This window comes from Patagioenas fasciata, chromosome Z (genome assembly GCF_037038585.1).
Source record: "Patagioenas fasciata isolate bPatFas1 chromosome Z, bPatFas1.hap1, whole genome shotgun sequence".
In the NCBI taxonomy this organism is placed as follows: Eukaryota; Metazoa; Chordata; class Aves; order Columbiformes; family Columbidae; genus Patagioenas; species Patagioenas fasciata.
Window position 1 is genome coordinate 67,963,126 of NC_092560.1, and position 16,821 is coordinate 67,979,946.

Sequence of the window (16,821 nt, forward strand, 5' to 3'; positions counted from 1 at the left end):
CCCAGGGACGGGGCATCGACCACCTCTCTGGGAAACCTGGGCCAGTGTTTCACCACCCTCATGGTGAATAATTTCTTCCTCATGTCTAGCTTGAATGTCCCCTCCTTTAATTAAAAAACATGACCCCTTGTCCTATCATAACAGGCCTTCCCAAAAAGTCTGTCCCCATCTTTCTTATAGGCCCTTTTAAGTACCGAAATGCTGCAATACGGTCTCCCCAGAGACTTCTCTTCTCCAGGCTGGACATCCCCAACTCTCAGCCTGTCCTCACAGCAGAGCTGTTCCAGCCTCTGATCATTTCTGTGGCTCCTCTGTGGTCCATGTCTTTCCTGTGCTGAGGGCTCCAGAGCTGGACACAGGACTCCAGGTGGGGTCTCACCAGAGTGGAGCAGAGGGGCAGAATCACCTCCCTCCACCTGCTGGTCCTGGTCCTTTTGCTGCAGCTCAAGATATGATTATCCTTCTGGGCTGCAAGGTCACACTGCTGGCTCATGTCCAATCTTGCACCCACCAGTACCCCCAAGTCCATCTCCTCAGGGCTGCTCTCAATCCTTTCATCCCCCAGCCTGGATTGATACCGGCGATTTCCCTGACCCAGGTGCAGGACCTTCTACTTGGCCTTGTGGAACCTCATGAGGTTCACATGGGCCCACTTCTCGAGCTTGTCCAGGTCCCTCTGATGGCATCCTGTTCCTCAGGTGTGTCAACCGCACCACTGAGCTTGGTGTCATCTGTAAACTTGCTGAGGGTGCACTCGATCCCACTGTCTGTGTCATTGATGAAGATACTAAACAGTACCTGTCCCAGTACAGACCCCGCAGGGACATCACTCATTACTGGTGTCCATCTGGACATCAAGCCATTGACCACTATTCTCTAGGTGTGACCGTCCAGCCAGATCCTCACCCACACAACAGTCCACCCATCAAATCCATATCTCTCCAATTTGGAGAGAAGGATGTTGTGGGGGATCATGTCAAAGACATTACAGAAGTCCAGAGAGATGACATCCACAGCCCTTCCTTTGTCCACTGATGTAGTTATTCCATTGTAGAAGGCCACTGGTTGGTGAGGCAGGACTTGCCCTTGATGAAGCCACACTGGCTGTCTCAAATCACCTCTCTGTCCTCTATGTGCCTCAGCACAGCTTCCAGGAGGATCTGTTCCCTGATCTTCCCAGACACAGAAGTGAGCCTGACAGGTCAGTAGTTCCCAGGGTCCTCCTTTCTACCCTTTTTAAAAATGGGTGCAACGTTTCCCTTTTTCTAATCACCTGTCTGCTGTGACTTCTCAAGTATCAGGGAGACTGGCTTGACAACTGCATCAGCCAGTCCCCTCAGGACTTTGGGATGCGTCTCTTCAGGTCCCAGAGACATGTGTATGATCAGGCTCCTTAAGCGGTCACAAACCTGATCCTCACTTAGACTGGGAGGGACTTTGCTCCCCCAGTCCCCTCTTGCAGTTCCTTTACCACTTGAGAGGTGTGGGAAGAGAGCTTGCCTGGGAAGACTGAGGCAAAGAAGTTGTTGGGTACCTCAGACTTCTCCTTGGCTGTTGTTACCAGTTTACCAGTCTTGTTCATCCCAGGGGCTACACTTTCTTTGATGTCCCTTTTCTGGATGACATACCTGTAGAAGCCCTTCTTGTTTTCCTTTGTGTCCCTTGCCAAGTTCAGCTCCAGCTGCGCCTTGGCCTTCCTGACCCCATCTCTGCACAAGCCAGCAGTGTCCCTGAGCTCTTCCCAGCACCCCTGTCCCTCTGCCACTGCCTGTGCCTTTCCTTCTTGCCTTTAATTTGACCAGCAGGTCTTGACTCAGCTGTGCTGGCCTCTTGCCCTCCTTACCTGATTTCTTACACCTGGGGATCAAGAGCTCTTGTGCTCTCTGGACAGTGTCCTTAAAGATCTGCCAGCTCTGTTCCACTGCCTTGTCTCTGAGGGCAGTGTCCCAGGGGATCGAGCTGACTAACTCCTTGAAGAGCTGGAAGTTGGCTTTCCCAAAATTCAGGGTCCTGACTTTACTCATCACCCATCCCACATCCTTCAGGATTGTGAACTCTGTGTGTGATCACTGCAGCCCAGGCTGCCTCCAGCCTTGATGCCACCAGTTAGCTCACTTGCACTGGTGACCATCAGGTCCAGTATCTCATCCCTGCTGGCAGGGCGGTCTATTACCTGGCTTAGGAAGCCTCCTGGATTGCCTGCAGCTCGCTGTGCTACTTTTCCAACACATGTTGGGGTGGTTGAAGTCCTGCAGCAGGACAAGAACCTGTGAGTGCGATGCCTCTTGTAGCTGGAGTGAGAAGGCTCCATCAATGGTCTCCCACTGGTTGGGTGGCCTATAGTAGACACCAACCACATGCCGTTTGCAGCCTGCCTGCTGGTGCCGGTTGCACCCATGCCTCAGAGCTGACTAGACCCGTGCCAGGACATGGGTTCCCTGCCATTAGGAGAAACTGCTGACTCAGTTTCACAGGGTCAAATGGCAGCTGCTGTTCCCCACACAGCTCTGGTGCCCGAGGGCATTTTGGTGCATGTAGCTGGGAGGCTGTGCCTTCCAACCAAGGTGCAAAGCAGAGAGCTGCTCCCTAGTGGTGCCGAGGTCGGCGAGAGCTGACCATTTTTGCTCAGCAGCCTCCCACCAGTCTGCTCGCGCTTGCCTTTACCCCACCCTGAAGCATCCTGGCAGGACGTTTTCTTCTGGTATTTCAAACCAGGAGGTGATCTTTAGGGAACAGAAGCATCCTAAGCATGTTTGTCATGGTGCTTGTAGCACGCAGGAAAGAGTTAACCTTTGGTGAGATGTTAGACTCTGCCGCAGGAGCCCCAGGACTCTCACCTCCAAAGCAGTTGCAGCTGTGGCTCCTGCTGAGCACAGCCTGGCTGCACAGGCCTGGGGGGCCAAGAGAGAACTACACATTCGGTTTGAGAGGTGTGGGATTGCAGCATCTTTACTGGCCAGATGTCTGCATTGCACAATAGTGCAAGGCACTCATTTGAACACTTACACGCAGGGTCTGCACAGTCTCTGGTGGGAATGTGAGGGGCAGGAGATTTCCCAAGACTGGACTATGACCTTGGGACAAATCTTTGCGTGCAACAGCTGGGCTTGGCAGTTCCTGACCTTGCAGGCTACCCAGCAGTTTGTGTGTCAGCACAGCAGACATAGTGCTCTCCAGCATCCCATTGTAAGGCCCCAACAGCATCTTCTGAAACAAAGTTCTGGCCAGCAGAGCTGTGACTGGTTTCTCTGGCTACCAGTTGAGCAAGTTTCTGGTTGAGGGAGGTTAAGGAGCTCACAGCTTCATGTGATTACCTGTGACAACATGAGAGCCAGAGCCTGCATCTCATCTTCCAGACTCCAGTGGCCAACAGCCATGCCGTAGGCAGGAAGGGACCCTGGCAAAGGACAATTTCAAAGGCAGCAAACTGGTGTGGCAAATGGCCAGGGCGGTCCCTGCCAGGCCCTGTAGCAGAAGGAGAGGCTCTGGCTGCAGGTGCGAGGGCTGTGCGGAGCTTCAGAGGCTGCTGTCGCGTTTTGCGATGGAGCTGACACGTCTTGTCATGCCCTGACCAGCGCACACTGCAGCCAGGTCAGGGTGGGCCAGGCCTGTTGTCTCCACTGTGAGGAGACCGCTTGCGCGAAAGGCGCGGGCTGTGGGCTCCCGTGTCCTCTCCTTGCTGTGTGGCTCTGGGGTCCCTCTCAGGACAGGTCCCAGGGCTGCACGGCTCTCAGAGCCTTGGCAGCTGGGAGCAAGCTTGTGCTGAAAACTCTTCCCATAGCCCAAGCCTTTGATAGCACCATAAACGGTATTTTTACTCTATTGAGAACAGGAAACATTTTGTTTGTTTCAATACTCTCACCTGATGATTTAACTCAGCATTTCCCCTGTATTCTTGTGCTGGGAATGAGCCACGGCTGTTCATTGTCTCAGGGCTATTTCTGATTTTGACAACCTCACTGTATTCCCCCTCTGTGTGTTTCCTCCCTCCTCCTTCCCACAGGCTGAAATACAGTTTACCATTGTCCTTCATAAAGTAATTATCCTGCAGGCTGCAATACTGTTTTCTCCAGCTGTCCTTCGAGCTTGTCCTCCCTCCCTTTCCTAGCTCCATTTTCAAAAAATAATGTAATAGAAATGCACACCATATTCAAAGCCTTCTATACTTTCAATTATAGAGTGCATTGTGACACAAATTTTTTTTTTCTTTTTATTTTCCTAATGCTTAAAGCAATATTTTGGGTTTTTAACTTCATGACTTCCGTAACGTTACAGTACCTGCTGAGAGAGCTTGTCTCTGAGTGGGGGCAGCTGGTCAAAGCCTGGCTTTGTGTATATGAAAGTTAAGATTATTTTCTCTATATAGGTGATTCTGCATTTATCTCCAAATGTCTTTTTTGGCTTTAGTCACATGCAAGCCCTAGGATGTAACCACAACACCCTGCAGTCAGCTTTTTTACTTTTACAGGATGTGATAGTGTCACTCATAGTTACCTGGGAGTGGGAGGGCAGGGCTGTCTAACAGAGTTATCAGTGGAGGTCTGACGAAGGTCACCAAGTCTCCCTAGGAGTTAAACTGCTCTAAAGGAGATAAAATCTGTTCCTAGCAGGACTGGAAAGGTACTAAGAAGCACTTGGCTTGGCCAGACAGCTCCTAACCATTTCATGCCTGGACACAACCTGTTGTTTCTGACACGTTCCACATAGATACAAAAAAATTGCACTTTCTTCCCCACTCAATCCAAAATGGCAATAGATTCAAAACTGTCCTGAGAATATTTTAAGCAAAGTGTCATTCCTTTACCTGCTGGTCCCTACTTTTTAAGCAAATTTGAAAAGAAGTGAAGCCCCAGTCTATTTTGTCTCCTTTTTATTTTCACTTTTATACAAAAAAAAAAAGTCTGACATAGTCACATCAATGAGAACAAGCTGCGGTGTGCACGCTTACAACAACAATCATATAAGGATTTAAAATATATTGTTTTATTGTTTGCAATAGCAATGTTAGTTGGCGTTTCCTTCTTAAATATCCCCAACGCCAAATTGCTGAGCTTGAAATTCTTGGAAGTCCTCTGGGATGGTGTCTGAAAACAAGAAAATATGCAGAAGTTCAGTCTCTTCCGACAAAGTCAAGGAGCACTTAATTAATGAATTACTCACCAGCCCTTGTTTTTTTAGGTAACATGCCTTCTCTTTTGTTTACACATTAAGAATAAACATTAAGGTTTCAGTTTTAACTGTACACACTGAAAAGCACAGAGAGGGTAACAAGACAGTGAATGCTGCAGTACCAGCCCATAAAGGAGTCACATCAATCTGCAAAATAAATTTCCACACAAAATCTTTGTGGCTTCCAATCTTGTATTTTTTTTTAATAAACGCTGCCCATAAAGGCAGAGAAAGGGCTGTATTGTTCTGCACCCAAGAAATGTTTGTAGCCTCAGCGTCTCTCTCATGTCTCCTAATTCTACTTCCCCATGTTGATTTCCCACGCCGCAAGAAAGGACAGAAACATTAACACAAGGACCAAGAGCAACCAGTAAAAAAACTTCAGAATTGGTGCGGGGAGTTGTAGATGGATCCATGCCATAAGAGTAACGACAGTTCTGTCTGAAGCGCTGTGTTTGCCGCGTGCCTTTGCCAGACCCCAGAACATTTCATCTGCGGAGCCACAGAGCTGACCGTAGAGCTGAAGCTGCAGCCAGACACGGAGCCACAGCACTGAGGCTCAACTGCGGTACCACAGCTTTACTCTGACTGTTTCCACCCTGATGCAGGACAAGTAACTCTAAACTCAAAAAATAAATTAACTATATCAACATACACAGTATATAGAAAAAAAGGAGTATGTCCTTTGCTTTTTATTGATCCCTACTTCTTGGGAGGCTTGAAAATTCTTTTTAAGCTTCTTCTACAAATGCAGGAACTTGTCTGAAATGAAAGCAGGGATTCTTGGGGATTCCAGAGACTTCTCTGAGTGGTTTTCAATGACTTACTGCAGTGCCTGCAGCAACACCACTGTCTGCTCACTGCCTGGAAACTATCTATGACTTCAGTGGCAGCTTTGAAACATGTTTTCTGGGAAACCACATACTGTTTGAGACTCTTATCAAGTAACTTTAAATTATAATCACCACTGTCTACAAGGTCCTCTGTTTAACCATGACCTCCAAGCACCAGCCTAGGTGTACCGAGTGCCCAGGAATCCCAGTCTGTCACCAGAACAAGCCACAGGGCCAAGGTCTGGCCGTGCAGCAGCTGTGTCCCTGCAGACCTGGGGTTGGGCTTCTTGGATCTACTCCTACTTGGAAAACTATTCTAACTTTCCTAAGGCTGCCTGGTCAGGTAGGGGTTGCTGCTGAAAGGAAGGGGCCAGCCCCTCCAACCCCACTTCAAGCTAGCTGAACAGCTTCCAGAGCAGACAAACCCTGACCTGATCAGCGTCTGCGTGAGTGAGGTTTGAGTTATTCCATAGAGGGGCATCAGGGCTAAGCTGCGAGGCTCTTACCCCAAGAGGAGTGAGCCAGCACACTCCCAAAGAGTCTGAGAAGGATTCCTCTGTGGGAGGAATGGCATTTTATGATCTCGTCCTCCCACAGACAGGAGAAACCAGCAAGTACACGACTGACAGTGACGCCTGCTGACTGATCCCACTGGCTCTCCAGATTTATTTCGCTTTGTATTCAGACCTCAAGGCATCCTACATCCTCAGTATATTGTGCATGTACAACTCTCACAGCTGGCTGGTTTTAAATAATGTTTCTAATTCTCTGATGACAGCTATACTACTTAGTTGGCACAGTCTGTGCAGCAGAGTGACTGCTCTGGGAGGAGCAGCTGTGAGGTGTTAGTTCCCGTCTGGCTGGGCTGCAGCGTGCTGCTGGTGCCGGGGGACTCGTTTCACAGCTGTGAATAACTTGTAAATGAAAAGCAAAGGAAAAGATGCAAAATGGCTTAATCCAACAGCCACACTACCAGTTCTTTGTGGTCACTTACTAGTTGTTAGCTAAAATGACCAGAGAGCAACATTACCATTGCAGCGGTATTTCAGGTTGGACCAAATAATGTTTTCCTGAGAGAAGCAGAAAACTCCAAGCCGTCCTCCACGCATCGTGGTGTCTATAGTCACACCAGAGTCTGCCACAAGGTCAGAGCCTTCATAAAATCTTGCCCTTAATGAAAAAATACAGAAGGTCTGTTAGGTCTTCTCCCAGGCTGCAACATGATGGAAGTAATTTCTTTATCCATGGTGACTCTAGCTTTGGGGAGAAAAAGCAGTTAAGATAGCTCCTCTGTGGGGCAGGAACTGGAGTAATGCTGCACACTGGCAAGAGCCGGGCAGGGAGGGTGTTTAGGTGCTTGTTGGCTTTTTTTACACATCCTACAAAAGCCCTGCAATGTTTTTCTCCTGTAGTCAGTCAGGCCGAGAGCTTCAACTCTTGACAATTTCCACAGTCGATAGTTATAGAAGAAAGATGGAACCAGATTAGATGGGTTGAAGAAGGCCAGATGGATAATGTCTCACAAAGTCTGAAACTAAACCTCTTTTTTTTTTTTTAAATAGGCAAAATTTAAAACTGTTTGGAATCTTAAACTTGACTGCGAGATTTCTTTACAAATGTGAACGTGGTTAATTCTAGGAATAGTTTTGACGGTCTGGCATCTTCTTGTCACAAAACCCATCAGCAAATTCCCAGGCAGCTCTGGGAACAGCTGCACCCCGCCAGCTCCCCAGCATGTGCCTGTGCTGAGGGCTGGAGCAGCTGCAGCGCTGTCGGCACCATGTCCCCAGCCTCAGGGACCCGGGTCAGCGACCCAGAGGGTGACGAGCTTGGAGGGCCCCAGTTTGGATGAGGACACTGCTGGTCCGACATGCAAGAAAATATCAAGTGGTGAAGGGAGAGAAAGTTCCTCTGTCTTTCCATAAAATAAGGAAAACAAAACAAACAAAAAACGAAAACCAAAACACCCCTAAACATAACCCTCTTATGTTTCTGAGCTTACTTCCTGATTTGCTGAGGCAGTTCAAAAGTATCTGTAACAATGAACAGAACTTGTTGTCTTTCAAATTTCCGTGGGAGAGGCTGGCTCAAGTGACTTTTTCCTGGGCTTCCTTGAAGCCTCGGAGAACCTTTGCTAGACACATTATGGTCTGTGGCATCTGGCCTCAACAGACCGCAGCGACGTGTTGGACCGAGAGCTGGCAGAGGTTTCCTTCAGGCCTGGCTGTCTTCAGCGTTTGAAGGATTTTGTGACACTGACTTTGCAGGGGGCATTAATTAGGGTGGCAAGAAAGACTGCAACTGCAGGCAGATTGCTCATGGAGCAGCTTCACAAACAGCTTGGTCTAAACAAAAGTTGCCACTCAAGATCTACTCACTACTGCCCTGTGGCTGGGACACAATAACTGACAGTATAAATCATGGAACCATAGAATGGTTTGGGGATGGAATGGACTTTAAGGATCATCTAGTTCCAGCCCCCCTGCTATGGGCAGGGACGTTCTTATTCCATTTTAGCATAAAGTCAAACACACTCACTCCAGTTACTGCTGAGGATGATACTCTGCACCAGAACAGTGGAATAATTTTACTATCAAGTTACTGCATCTCAACTGCAGGGTAGTGATTTTTTTGAAGACCAACTAACTGTATATCTGTTCTATTATAAGGTTTCAAAACCTGAGCTGTTGATGCCAGAGCAGTTAATTTTTTGCATTTTAACATCAACCTTATTCTACAAGTATAATTCCTGCTGATTTGGATGTTGCAGAGTGAAACTCTTCCTCCTGAATGGTGAATTTTTTTAAGTAAAATGGATTACATAGCTTTGACAAACTTTCTGCATATATGTTACGTAATCTCAAATCTATCACGTCAGGATAATTCCTGATCTTAGTTAGTCATAACCTTTTATTAATTCTGTTATCCCAGAACATGTAAATGAACTATCACAATTCCAACAAAAATACTCTAAAAGACCAAAATTAAGAAATTTGAAATGCATTGCTTTTCAGATCAGTGGCTAGTAGCAGGTTAGAAAACAAGGTATTAAAGCCAGAAAAGGGTTTGTTAGGGTAGGGCATAGTTACAACAGCCAGATGGTAGAAAACTTCAGTCACAAACAGGCTTAGCTTGGAATTGTCTTTCCTAGGAAAAGAACTGTAAGCTGAATTTCAAAAGTCTAACCTGTTATAAGGTTTCATCAGTGCAAAACCCAGAAATATAATAAATTGTCAGATCATCATCTGAATTCGGTGTTGAGAAACAACAGTTTAGGCAGACATGTACCTGTACTCACCTTATCTATCCTTTCCTCTCTTACCTGATATAACCAATCTGGGGCCTGTGCTGCAAGAACCAGCGGTAGGAGACTTTGTCTTTCCACCCTACGTTTCGGGGGTCCTTCCACAGCAGCCTGACTTGATCACTGGTGTCCCCTGTGTGCCAGAGGGAGTTACGGAGATGCTCACCAGGACCTGTCTTGGATTTCACAGCCTGTAGAAATACAATTTCCCAATGCTAAGCACAGAGAAATGTCACTTTGAGGAACTCTTTTTGTAGTGGGGAGTGGGTCTCCAGAACCACCCTCCCTCCTTCTCACAAGCCCCTAACTTCTCTTGCATAACCAGAGCCACTGCTGCACGGAAAAGCAACTGAGCACCTGTATCAAGTAGAAGAGGTCCCATCCTCCCAAAGGGTGGGTGCCAAGAAGATGGGACCAGACTTTTCAGTGGTGCCCAATGACAGGATGAGGGGCAACAGGCACAGACTGAAACATAGGAGGCTCCACCTAAACACAAGGAGAAACATCTTCTGGGGCGACAGAGCACTGGAACAGGCTGCCCAGAGAGACTGTGGAGTCTCCTTCTCTGGAGACATTCAAAACCTGCCTGGACACATTCCTGTGCAATCTACTCTAGGTGAACCTGCTTTAGCAGGAGGGTAGGACCAGATGATCTCCAGAGGTCCCTTCCATTCTGTGTTTCTGTGTGATTCTGTGAGGCAATTTGATCAATTACAGCAAGAGCACAATGAGAGCAGAGACTAAACACTGCAGCTGATGTGCAGCGGCAAGACTGGAGATTAAGTTCCTTAAAAAACAGTGCTATTAGCAGGGCTGTGGTACAGCTGCCTGACTTGGCAGTGGTGACACTGGGAGAGCAGAGCAGCAGGGCAGCACGGCTAACACGCAGTACGATGGTTTGAACAACACACAGCACGATGGCTTGGCCCATGGCAGTCAGGAGGCAGGGTGGCATGGCCAGGCTGTGGCGACCACTGTGTCCCCAGTGAGGAGCCACGACCAGTACCTTTAGCTGAATGCCGGGCTCTGCAACCGCTCTGAAGGGAGTCGCTTGCCAGTACGTCTGTTCGGTCTGTTTCCACATCACCACATAAAAGCTAGAGCTGTCTTGATAACCAAAAATAAAGCCAGCGTAGTCATCATCTGTCACCGTGTTCACATGAAAGGTGCCCTCAAAGTCGACGCCATTAAAAGCTGTGTAACCTGAGGATACACGCACGTTAAAAACAAGTCTGCAGAAAATGTGTTCACATGCTTTAAGTTTCTGCTGTAAAACTTGAATTTCAGAAAAGGGTACATACCAACAGCAAGGCCAGGATCGCTGTTCATAGTCTGCACAATTTCCATGCCCTGTAAGAGTAAATTTAGGGTGTTTAGTATGTGTGATGAGCTGGGCTGGCTAAGCCTGGCAGATTCATCTGGCCCCCCTCTAGCACCCCCTCCTCCCATGCCCTCTGTTTGCTCACATCTGTGACACTTGTAGCTCTGAATTAAAACAAGAACTGTAATCAAATGTTTCAGTTGCTTGTGTGCCCCAAGACAGGATGGATTTTTCCTTTCCCATTGCAGAAATGGCCATAGTGGTACTCTGATACTTTCCCTACCCCAATATTCTTCTTGAAATCACTGAACCTGGCCAGAAATTGAGATATGACTTGGGGGGGGGGTAAAGGCACTGGGGCAGGGAAGAGAGATTTTCCTAGGCTTAGTTCATAGTTTGATCATGGAGTTCCAGATTAAACTGACTGCTAGGGCTGGGTTAATGAAGGTGTATACATCTCAGATGGCTTAGCAGAGACTTTGGCATTGGGAATGAATTGCACATTCCTTGTGACTCAGAACACATTAGCCTCCTGAAGGTTAAAATTTGTTAGTGTAAATAAGTTATTGGACTCCATCTAGGATTACATGCTTTGCTATACAGCAGGTCAGACTTCCAGATTCTCGGAAGGATTCATGAAACTGCTTGCTACAGAAATATTTTGACAGAGTGATACAACAGTGTCACATCTGCCTTCTTGGCAGCAGTGAAATCCACCAAGAACAAGATGACCAGTATATATTTTAGATTATTTGGAGCATCAAGCTTCAAGCTATCATATGCTAGAAGAAAGTTACTCCATTAAAGCTCCTGCAAAATAGTCAGCCAACAGCTTCCACTTTTCCTTGTTTGCCAGAAGTCCAGTAATTATAGAGACAGTTTTACTGTGGTTTTCAAATGATCTTTCTCAGACAGGTAAGAAAGATCAGATGTACTTTTACCTGATTCAGAACCACCCAGTTGGGATCAATCTGTGCATCCCCCTCTGGGTCCAGCACCACTGTCTGATAGGCCCTGAAGTCTGTCAAGGTGATCTCTGCATTCTCAGGGCACACATCGATCCGATCAATCACTGTATCCTGGTCAAAATCAGACTCGCAGATATCCCCAACTCCATCACCTGAATGCATTGGAGAAGTGAAAGCAGATTTATGGTGCAGCAAGTAACCACATCTGGCTGAGCCACTGGATCAAGGTCTCCAAGAAGCAGATGGAGTCTCAGCCCCGATATCCACAGTGCCTGGGGAGGGGACCTGGGGACATCCTGGGATGAGCGCATGCACACATGGTGACTGTGTTGGATCCTGGTGAACGTGTGTAATGACTGGGGAGGGATGCAGTGTCTAGGCACCAAAATGGCTCCTGAAGGCCCATCTTACCATTATCGTCTTCCTGCCCTGGGTTGGGGACCAGCCTACAGTTGTCAGGGCCTGGAGGCAAGAGGTCAGGAATGCCATCATTATCATCATCCTCGTCACACTCATCACCCAACCCGTCCTTATCCGTGTCCAGCTGGGAGCTGTTAATGATGGTAGGGCAGTTGTCTGTGCTGTCCTGGTGCCCATCGCCATCGCTGCGAGCACAGAGACAAAGAGAAATGGCACGTCAGCATCAGCTCCTGCCTCTGCACAGGGATGGCACAGGTGCCTTGAGTGGGAAACACACTGGAGGCACGGCCAGAGGTGGAAACAGACCAGGGGCACCATGACCTCGTGTTCCTCAGCTGGATGAACAGAGTGGGGACACAAAACAGACTGTATGATAAGGTGGCAGGAAGATGAAGACTAAGCCTGGAGCTATAAAAATACGTAGATGAGGAAAAGAAAAGAAAGCCTTCCATGGAGTGGGAATAGTTACCAGAGCCCAAGATCCCAAACAACATCCACTCCTAAAGGGCATGTAAAGCACATCCAACAAATGCAGTGTCACCAGTCAAAAGGCACTCAGGAGACAGTAAGAGCTCAACAGCTGGTGTCCCTTGCCACACGTTGTCCACAAGTGTCTTGGTGCTCATGAACATGCAGGTGTGAGAGTGAATAAAAAACTATGGGAGACTCTGCATGAGCACCTGAAATCAGACTTTTTTAAAAACAAGCATCACTTTCACCCCCCTGCATAGCAAGTTTTGTTACGTTTCGGCGCCACAGGGGAGGTGCGCAGTAAGGAAGAGAGGAGAAAGTCTGTAGCTCTCAAGCTGCCCTCCAGCCCATAGCTGTGTCAGCTGGTTACAGTGAAGAGTCACCAGGAACGGGGACACAGACTACAGAAAAGGGTTTGGGAAGTTATGGGGTGGCTGCCTTGTTTCTCCATGCCAAGAGCTAAGTGCATCTTCGCAAAAGAGTGTCCTGAAGTCAGGTGTGTTTTGTATAAACAAAATAGTTTCTGGCAATAAGCAGGCATGCTTCACCTCAGTAGATTTTTGCCTAGCACAGGCAGAGCAGAAGGGGCATGCAGCCAAATTAAGGCAGTGCTGCCGCTTATATCTGCATATTCCCACTTATCTCTCCCTCCTTAAGAAAGGTGCTTTAATTTTAGGTCACAGCAACTAATGTCTGCACATTCTTGAGATAAAATTCAATGAGGACCATGCACGTGTATCTATTGCAAGGTTAACCTCAGGGAGAGCTAGAGCATTTCTACCATGTAATGCTTCTAATACAGTAGTTATGTCCGAGGGAAAAAAGGAATCATGTTCTTTTTTAAAACAGGAAAAAATAAGGCCATATTGACTTAAAACAGCTCCCAGCTTGGGGGTTTGGCAGCTACTGGGCCAAGACTGGGAATGCTCCATGGGAGGAGGAAAATGGGCTCCCCATACTTACAGTCCCAGACAGCAACAGCTATCAACAGACCTGAGTGAGACCTTGCAGCCGTCTGCAGCTGCAGAAATGCTGTGCCAGCACAGAATTTATGACTTCCCTCTCCTCTTGCTTTAAGTGAGGAGCCCAGGAGAACACTTGCCATCCCCAAAGTTGGTTATGCAGAAGCTGCTTCCAGCCAGGCATTAGCCATGGGACGTGCTCCCCCAAATGCTCAGAGCATGTAAAAGCCACAGAGGAGTCTTGCCACTCTGGCTGTGCTAAAGCAAAGGGGTCTGTCTGCAAATGGTTTACACTTGCTAATAAAATCCTGTTTCTGAAATGGTACGTTCTTATGGAAAAACACACAGGCATTAACTGTGAAATTTCTGCTAAAGGGAAAAAGGAAAGAAAAGAAAAACAAAAAATAAATAAAGAAAAAAATATTTTACCTCACTAAGAAGCTCTGAGCAGTGCTCTGGATTTTAGAGCCAGAGAACTGCTCTGAATGTCACTTCCACAGGAACTTAGAGGAAGCCTGTGTGAACATGGGGCTAGAGGTGAAGGGCTCTATAACTGTAGTGCCACAGGGCAGCAAACCAACTAGGCTGATAAATCATAACACTGTTTTTGAAGTAAGATGTCTTTGAGGAGGCAATGGACTTAAGTCCAGGCTAGTCTGAGGGATCAACGCTCTCCAAGCATCAGTAGCATGCTCCAGCTTAAGGCTAGCCTCTGCCACTTTCCTGCTGCTGCTACAGGCCACAACACAGCATACCTGTCCTGATTGGTATCGCAGGAATCTCCAACCAGGTCGTTGTCAACATCTGACTGCAAAAGGAAACAGAAAGTTCCAGTATCAGCTGCTGAAAGCATCTACTAAAATGGCAGTATTAAACCAAAACACAAGCAAATAAAATACAATTAAAATGAAAGCATGTGGAAACACTTGTTTCACAAAATGTGTTTTCTTGTTTGTATCATCTATCTAAACAAAAAGTCAGTTTTATTAAAGAAAAAAACCCAGACAATGAATAAACAGGCTTAAATTTGATTGCAGAAGTTCAAGCAAGATGAACAGTTCAAGCAAGATTCTTCTGCTGTTGGAAAAAAGTATCTCTCATTTACAACAGGCTGACTTCTAAGCAGCTTTAAAAATGCACCAGGTTTCTCTAAAGTTTCCAGCATTTTTTGTTAGTTACAAGGGGCTTAATCAGAATTCAAAACATGAAAAGTCTCACTGACTTCTTGCCTAGGAGCAGAGAAAGTTTTACTAAATAAGGACACCAGGACTTTGTCCTAATGAAAGAAATACACCTGGTGGCTTCTCTTTCCCATGTCAGGAGAATTTGAAGCTCCATAAACTTCCCTGAGTACCTACTGTTGAAAGATAAACACTGTGGCTGCATAAGCTGCCTCGTTCTCTTGCATTCTTTTGGACCTCAGCGGTCCCTCTCTCGAAATGAAGATGTTTTTTCTTTCTGCCTGCTGACCTGGTTTGGGTTGCTGATTGTAGGGCAGCTGTCACAGGCATCACCAACACCATCGTTATCCATGTCCTCCTGATCTTGGTTGGGGATCCTCTGACAATTATCCAAAAGGTTCTTAATACCTAGCAAAAAAGTGGACAATTCCCATATTTGTTATTGGACAAAATAAACAGCGAAAACAGTAAAGACACTATTCCTTTTAGGAAACTACTTAATTACGCAATGACATTATAAACCTGCACAGCAAATCTTTCTTATTTGTGCATCCATTCATTTAACAGAACTTAGAAACACTTTGCTGAAGAACAGCTTTCAACCCCATCACACACAATTTATTACACACAATTCATTCTGTCCTGTTCCTGTATTACAGCTTACAGGATGGAACGTTTCATCTTCATTACTACATTTGATGGGTTGTGATTTTGTCACTTCTTTTGAGCCTCCTACAGCAATGAAAATAAGACAGTATGTAGCTCTTGGGCATCTGAGACAGGCAGCAGCTGGGTACTCTGGGACATGTCTGCACCTTTAAGGAATTACTGAACAACCAACAACCTTAACTTACTCATGAAACATGGCTTGGTTTATCTGCTTCCAATGGAAGCTATAAGATATATATTAACCTAAAGAGTAACTATTCCAAACACAGGTTTAATGAACAAAGACAATATTAGCAGCTTGTTCAAGAGCATCAGAGAAGCTGGAAGTGAAGAATTACCAACCATCTCCATCCATGTCATCATCGCAAGCATCTCCTTTCCCATCACCATCTGTGTCCCGCTGGTCATTATTCAGGACATTGCGGCAGTTGTCACAAGCATCCCCAAAGATATCTTGGTCGCCATTTCTCTGGTTAACATTGGGAGCCAAATCACAGTTGTCCTGCAAGAGACACAGACATGAACCAGGTCCCTCATCTTTAATTTCTACTTTAGTGGATTTACATAACTCTTGTATTTATTTCTGCTTTCACAAGAATGGTTACTATGAGCAGTTTGATATTTTATGTGAATATTAGCTCTGGATCAGATTTCGCTGGCTCCCTCAAAGCTCTGCTTTGAATCACATTGTGGGAACCCTAAACATTAACACCCAGTATCATAAGGCTTTATTTGCAACTTCGACCTCTGACTCTCATTTTGGATAGGTCCATGGTGAATAATCTGGTTCTGGGTTTTGTGCCCTGGTTTCCTTACACATCCTTCTCAAAAGCTGCAGTTCAGAGACCCTGACAGGGTTTACAGATGCTCCCAGTGAAAAGCCGTTGCCCCCTTCTGGTAGAGACTCAAACTAAGGTGGAAACACTTTGAAATTCAGGACTTTTTAATGCAAAACAGTACGAGTCTCTCTCTCTTCCCCCTACCTCCCCACCCCATCTACCAATCTGCTGTTGATTCTCTAAGACTCTCAGGAGGTATATGGAGAAAACGTTATTTCAAAGTGGTGTAAACTCTCCTCTCCCATCTAGCACACATGTGGCCTCATTCTCTTGCACACACAGAGGCAGAACAGAGCTTAGCAACCATACAGAAGATACTTGACTGTAAAGGTGCTGAATCTACACATAGATTTACAGTTGAAGGAGAATTTAACATCTTTCCTTACAGAACATTAATAAAACCAGTTGCTTCAAGCTACCAGAATTTAGGGTTGGCCTCTGTGGAAAAACAGCCTGAGACAGACCTCCTGTGACTGGTAGTCTGCTCAAGCTCCACACGTAAATTTGTATTCTGGATAGAGTGTTCTTGTTGTCTCCCTTGAAGTACATTCAGTAATACCACAGAAGGACATTAATACGGAACAACAGTGGGCATGTCACGATACGGGGCGAACGTAAAAGGGCTCTTACAGTCTGAATTTATTCTCAGATGTATTCTGCAGTAGTGTACCCACATGGAAACTT

At 46.5% G+C, this 16,821-nt stretch overlaps 1 protein-coding gene across 1 annotated transcript in view; it reads right to left on the reverse strand.

Annotated features, from left to right (window-relative positions):
- Positions 1 to 4,853: 4,853 nt before the first annotated feature.
- THBS4 (thrombospondin 4) overlaps positions 4,854 to 16,821 on the reverse strand; it is a 38,014-nt gene continuing 26,046 nt past the window's right edge. Inside the window, exons 13-22 of the mRNA XM_065860856.2 lie at positions 15,641 to 15,800; positions 14,919 to 15,037; positions 14,204 to 14,256; positions 12,007 to 12,200; positions 11,569 to 11,747; positions 10,608 to 10,656; positions 10,313 to 10,509; positions 9,325 to 9,497; positions 7,033 to 7,172; positions 4,854 to 5,084 (exon numbers count right to left, since the gene is read on the reverse strand). Coding sequence (XP_065716928.1) covers positions 5,023 to 5,084; positions 7,033 to 7,172; positions 9,325 to 9,497; positions 10,313 to 10,509; positions 10,608 to 10,656; positions 11,569 to 11,747; positions 12,007 to 12,200; positions 14,204 to 14,256; positions 14,919 to 15,037; positions 15,641 to 15,800 — 1,326 coding nt within the window. The 3' untranslated portion in view covers positions 4,854 to 5,022. The remainder of the gene's footprint in view (positions 5,085 to 7,032; positions 7,173 to 9,324; positions 9,498 to 10,312; positions 10,510 to 10,607; positions 10,657 to 11,568; positions 11,748 to 12,006; positions 12,201 to 14,203; positions 14,257 to 14,918; positions 15,038 to 15,640; positions 15,801 to 16,821) is intronic.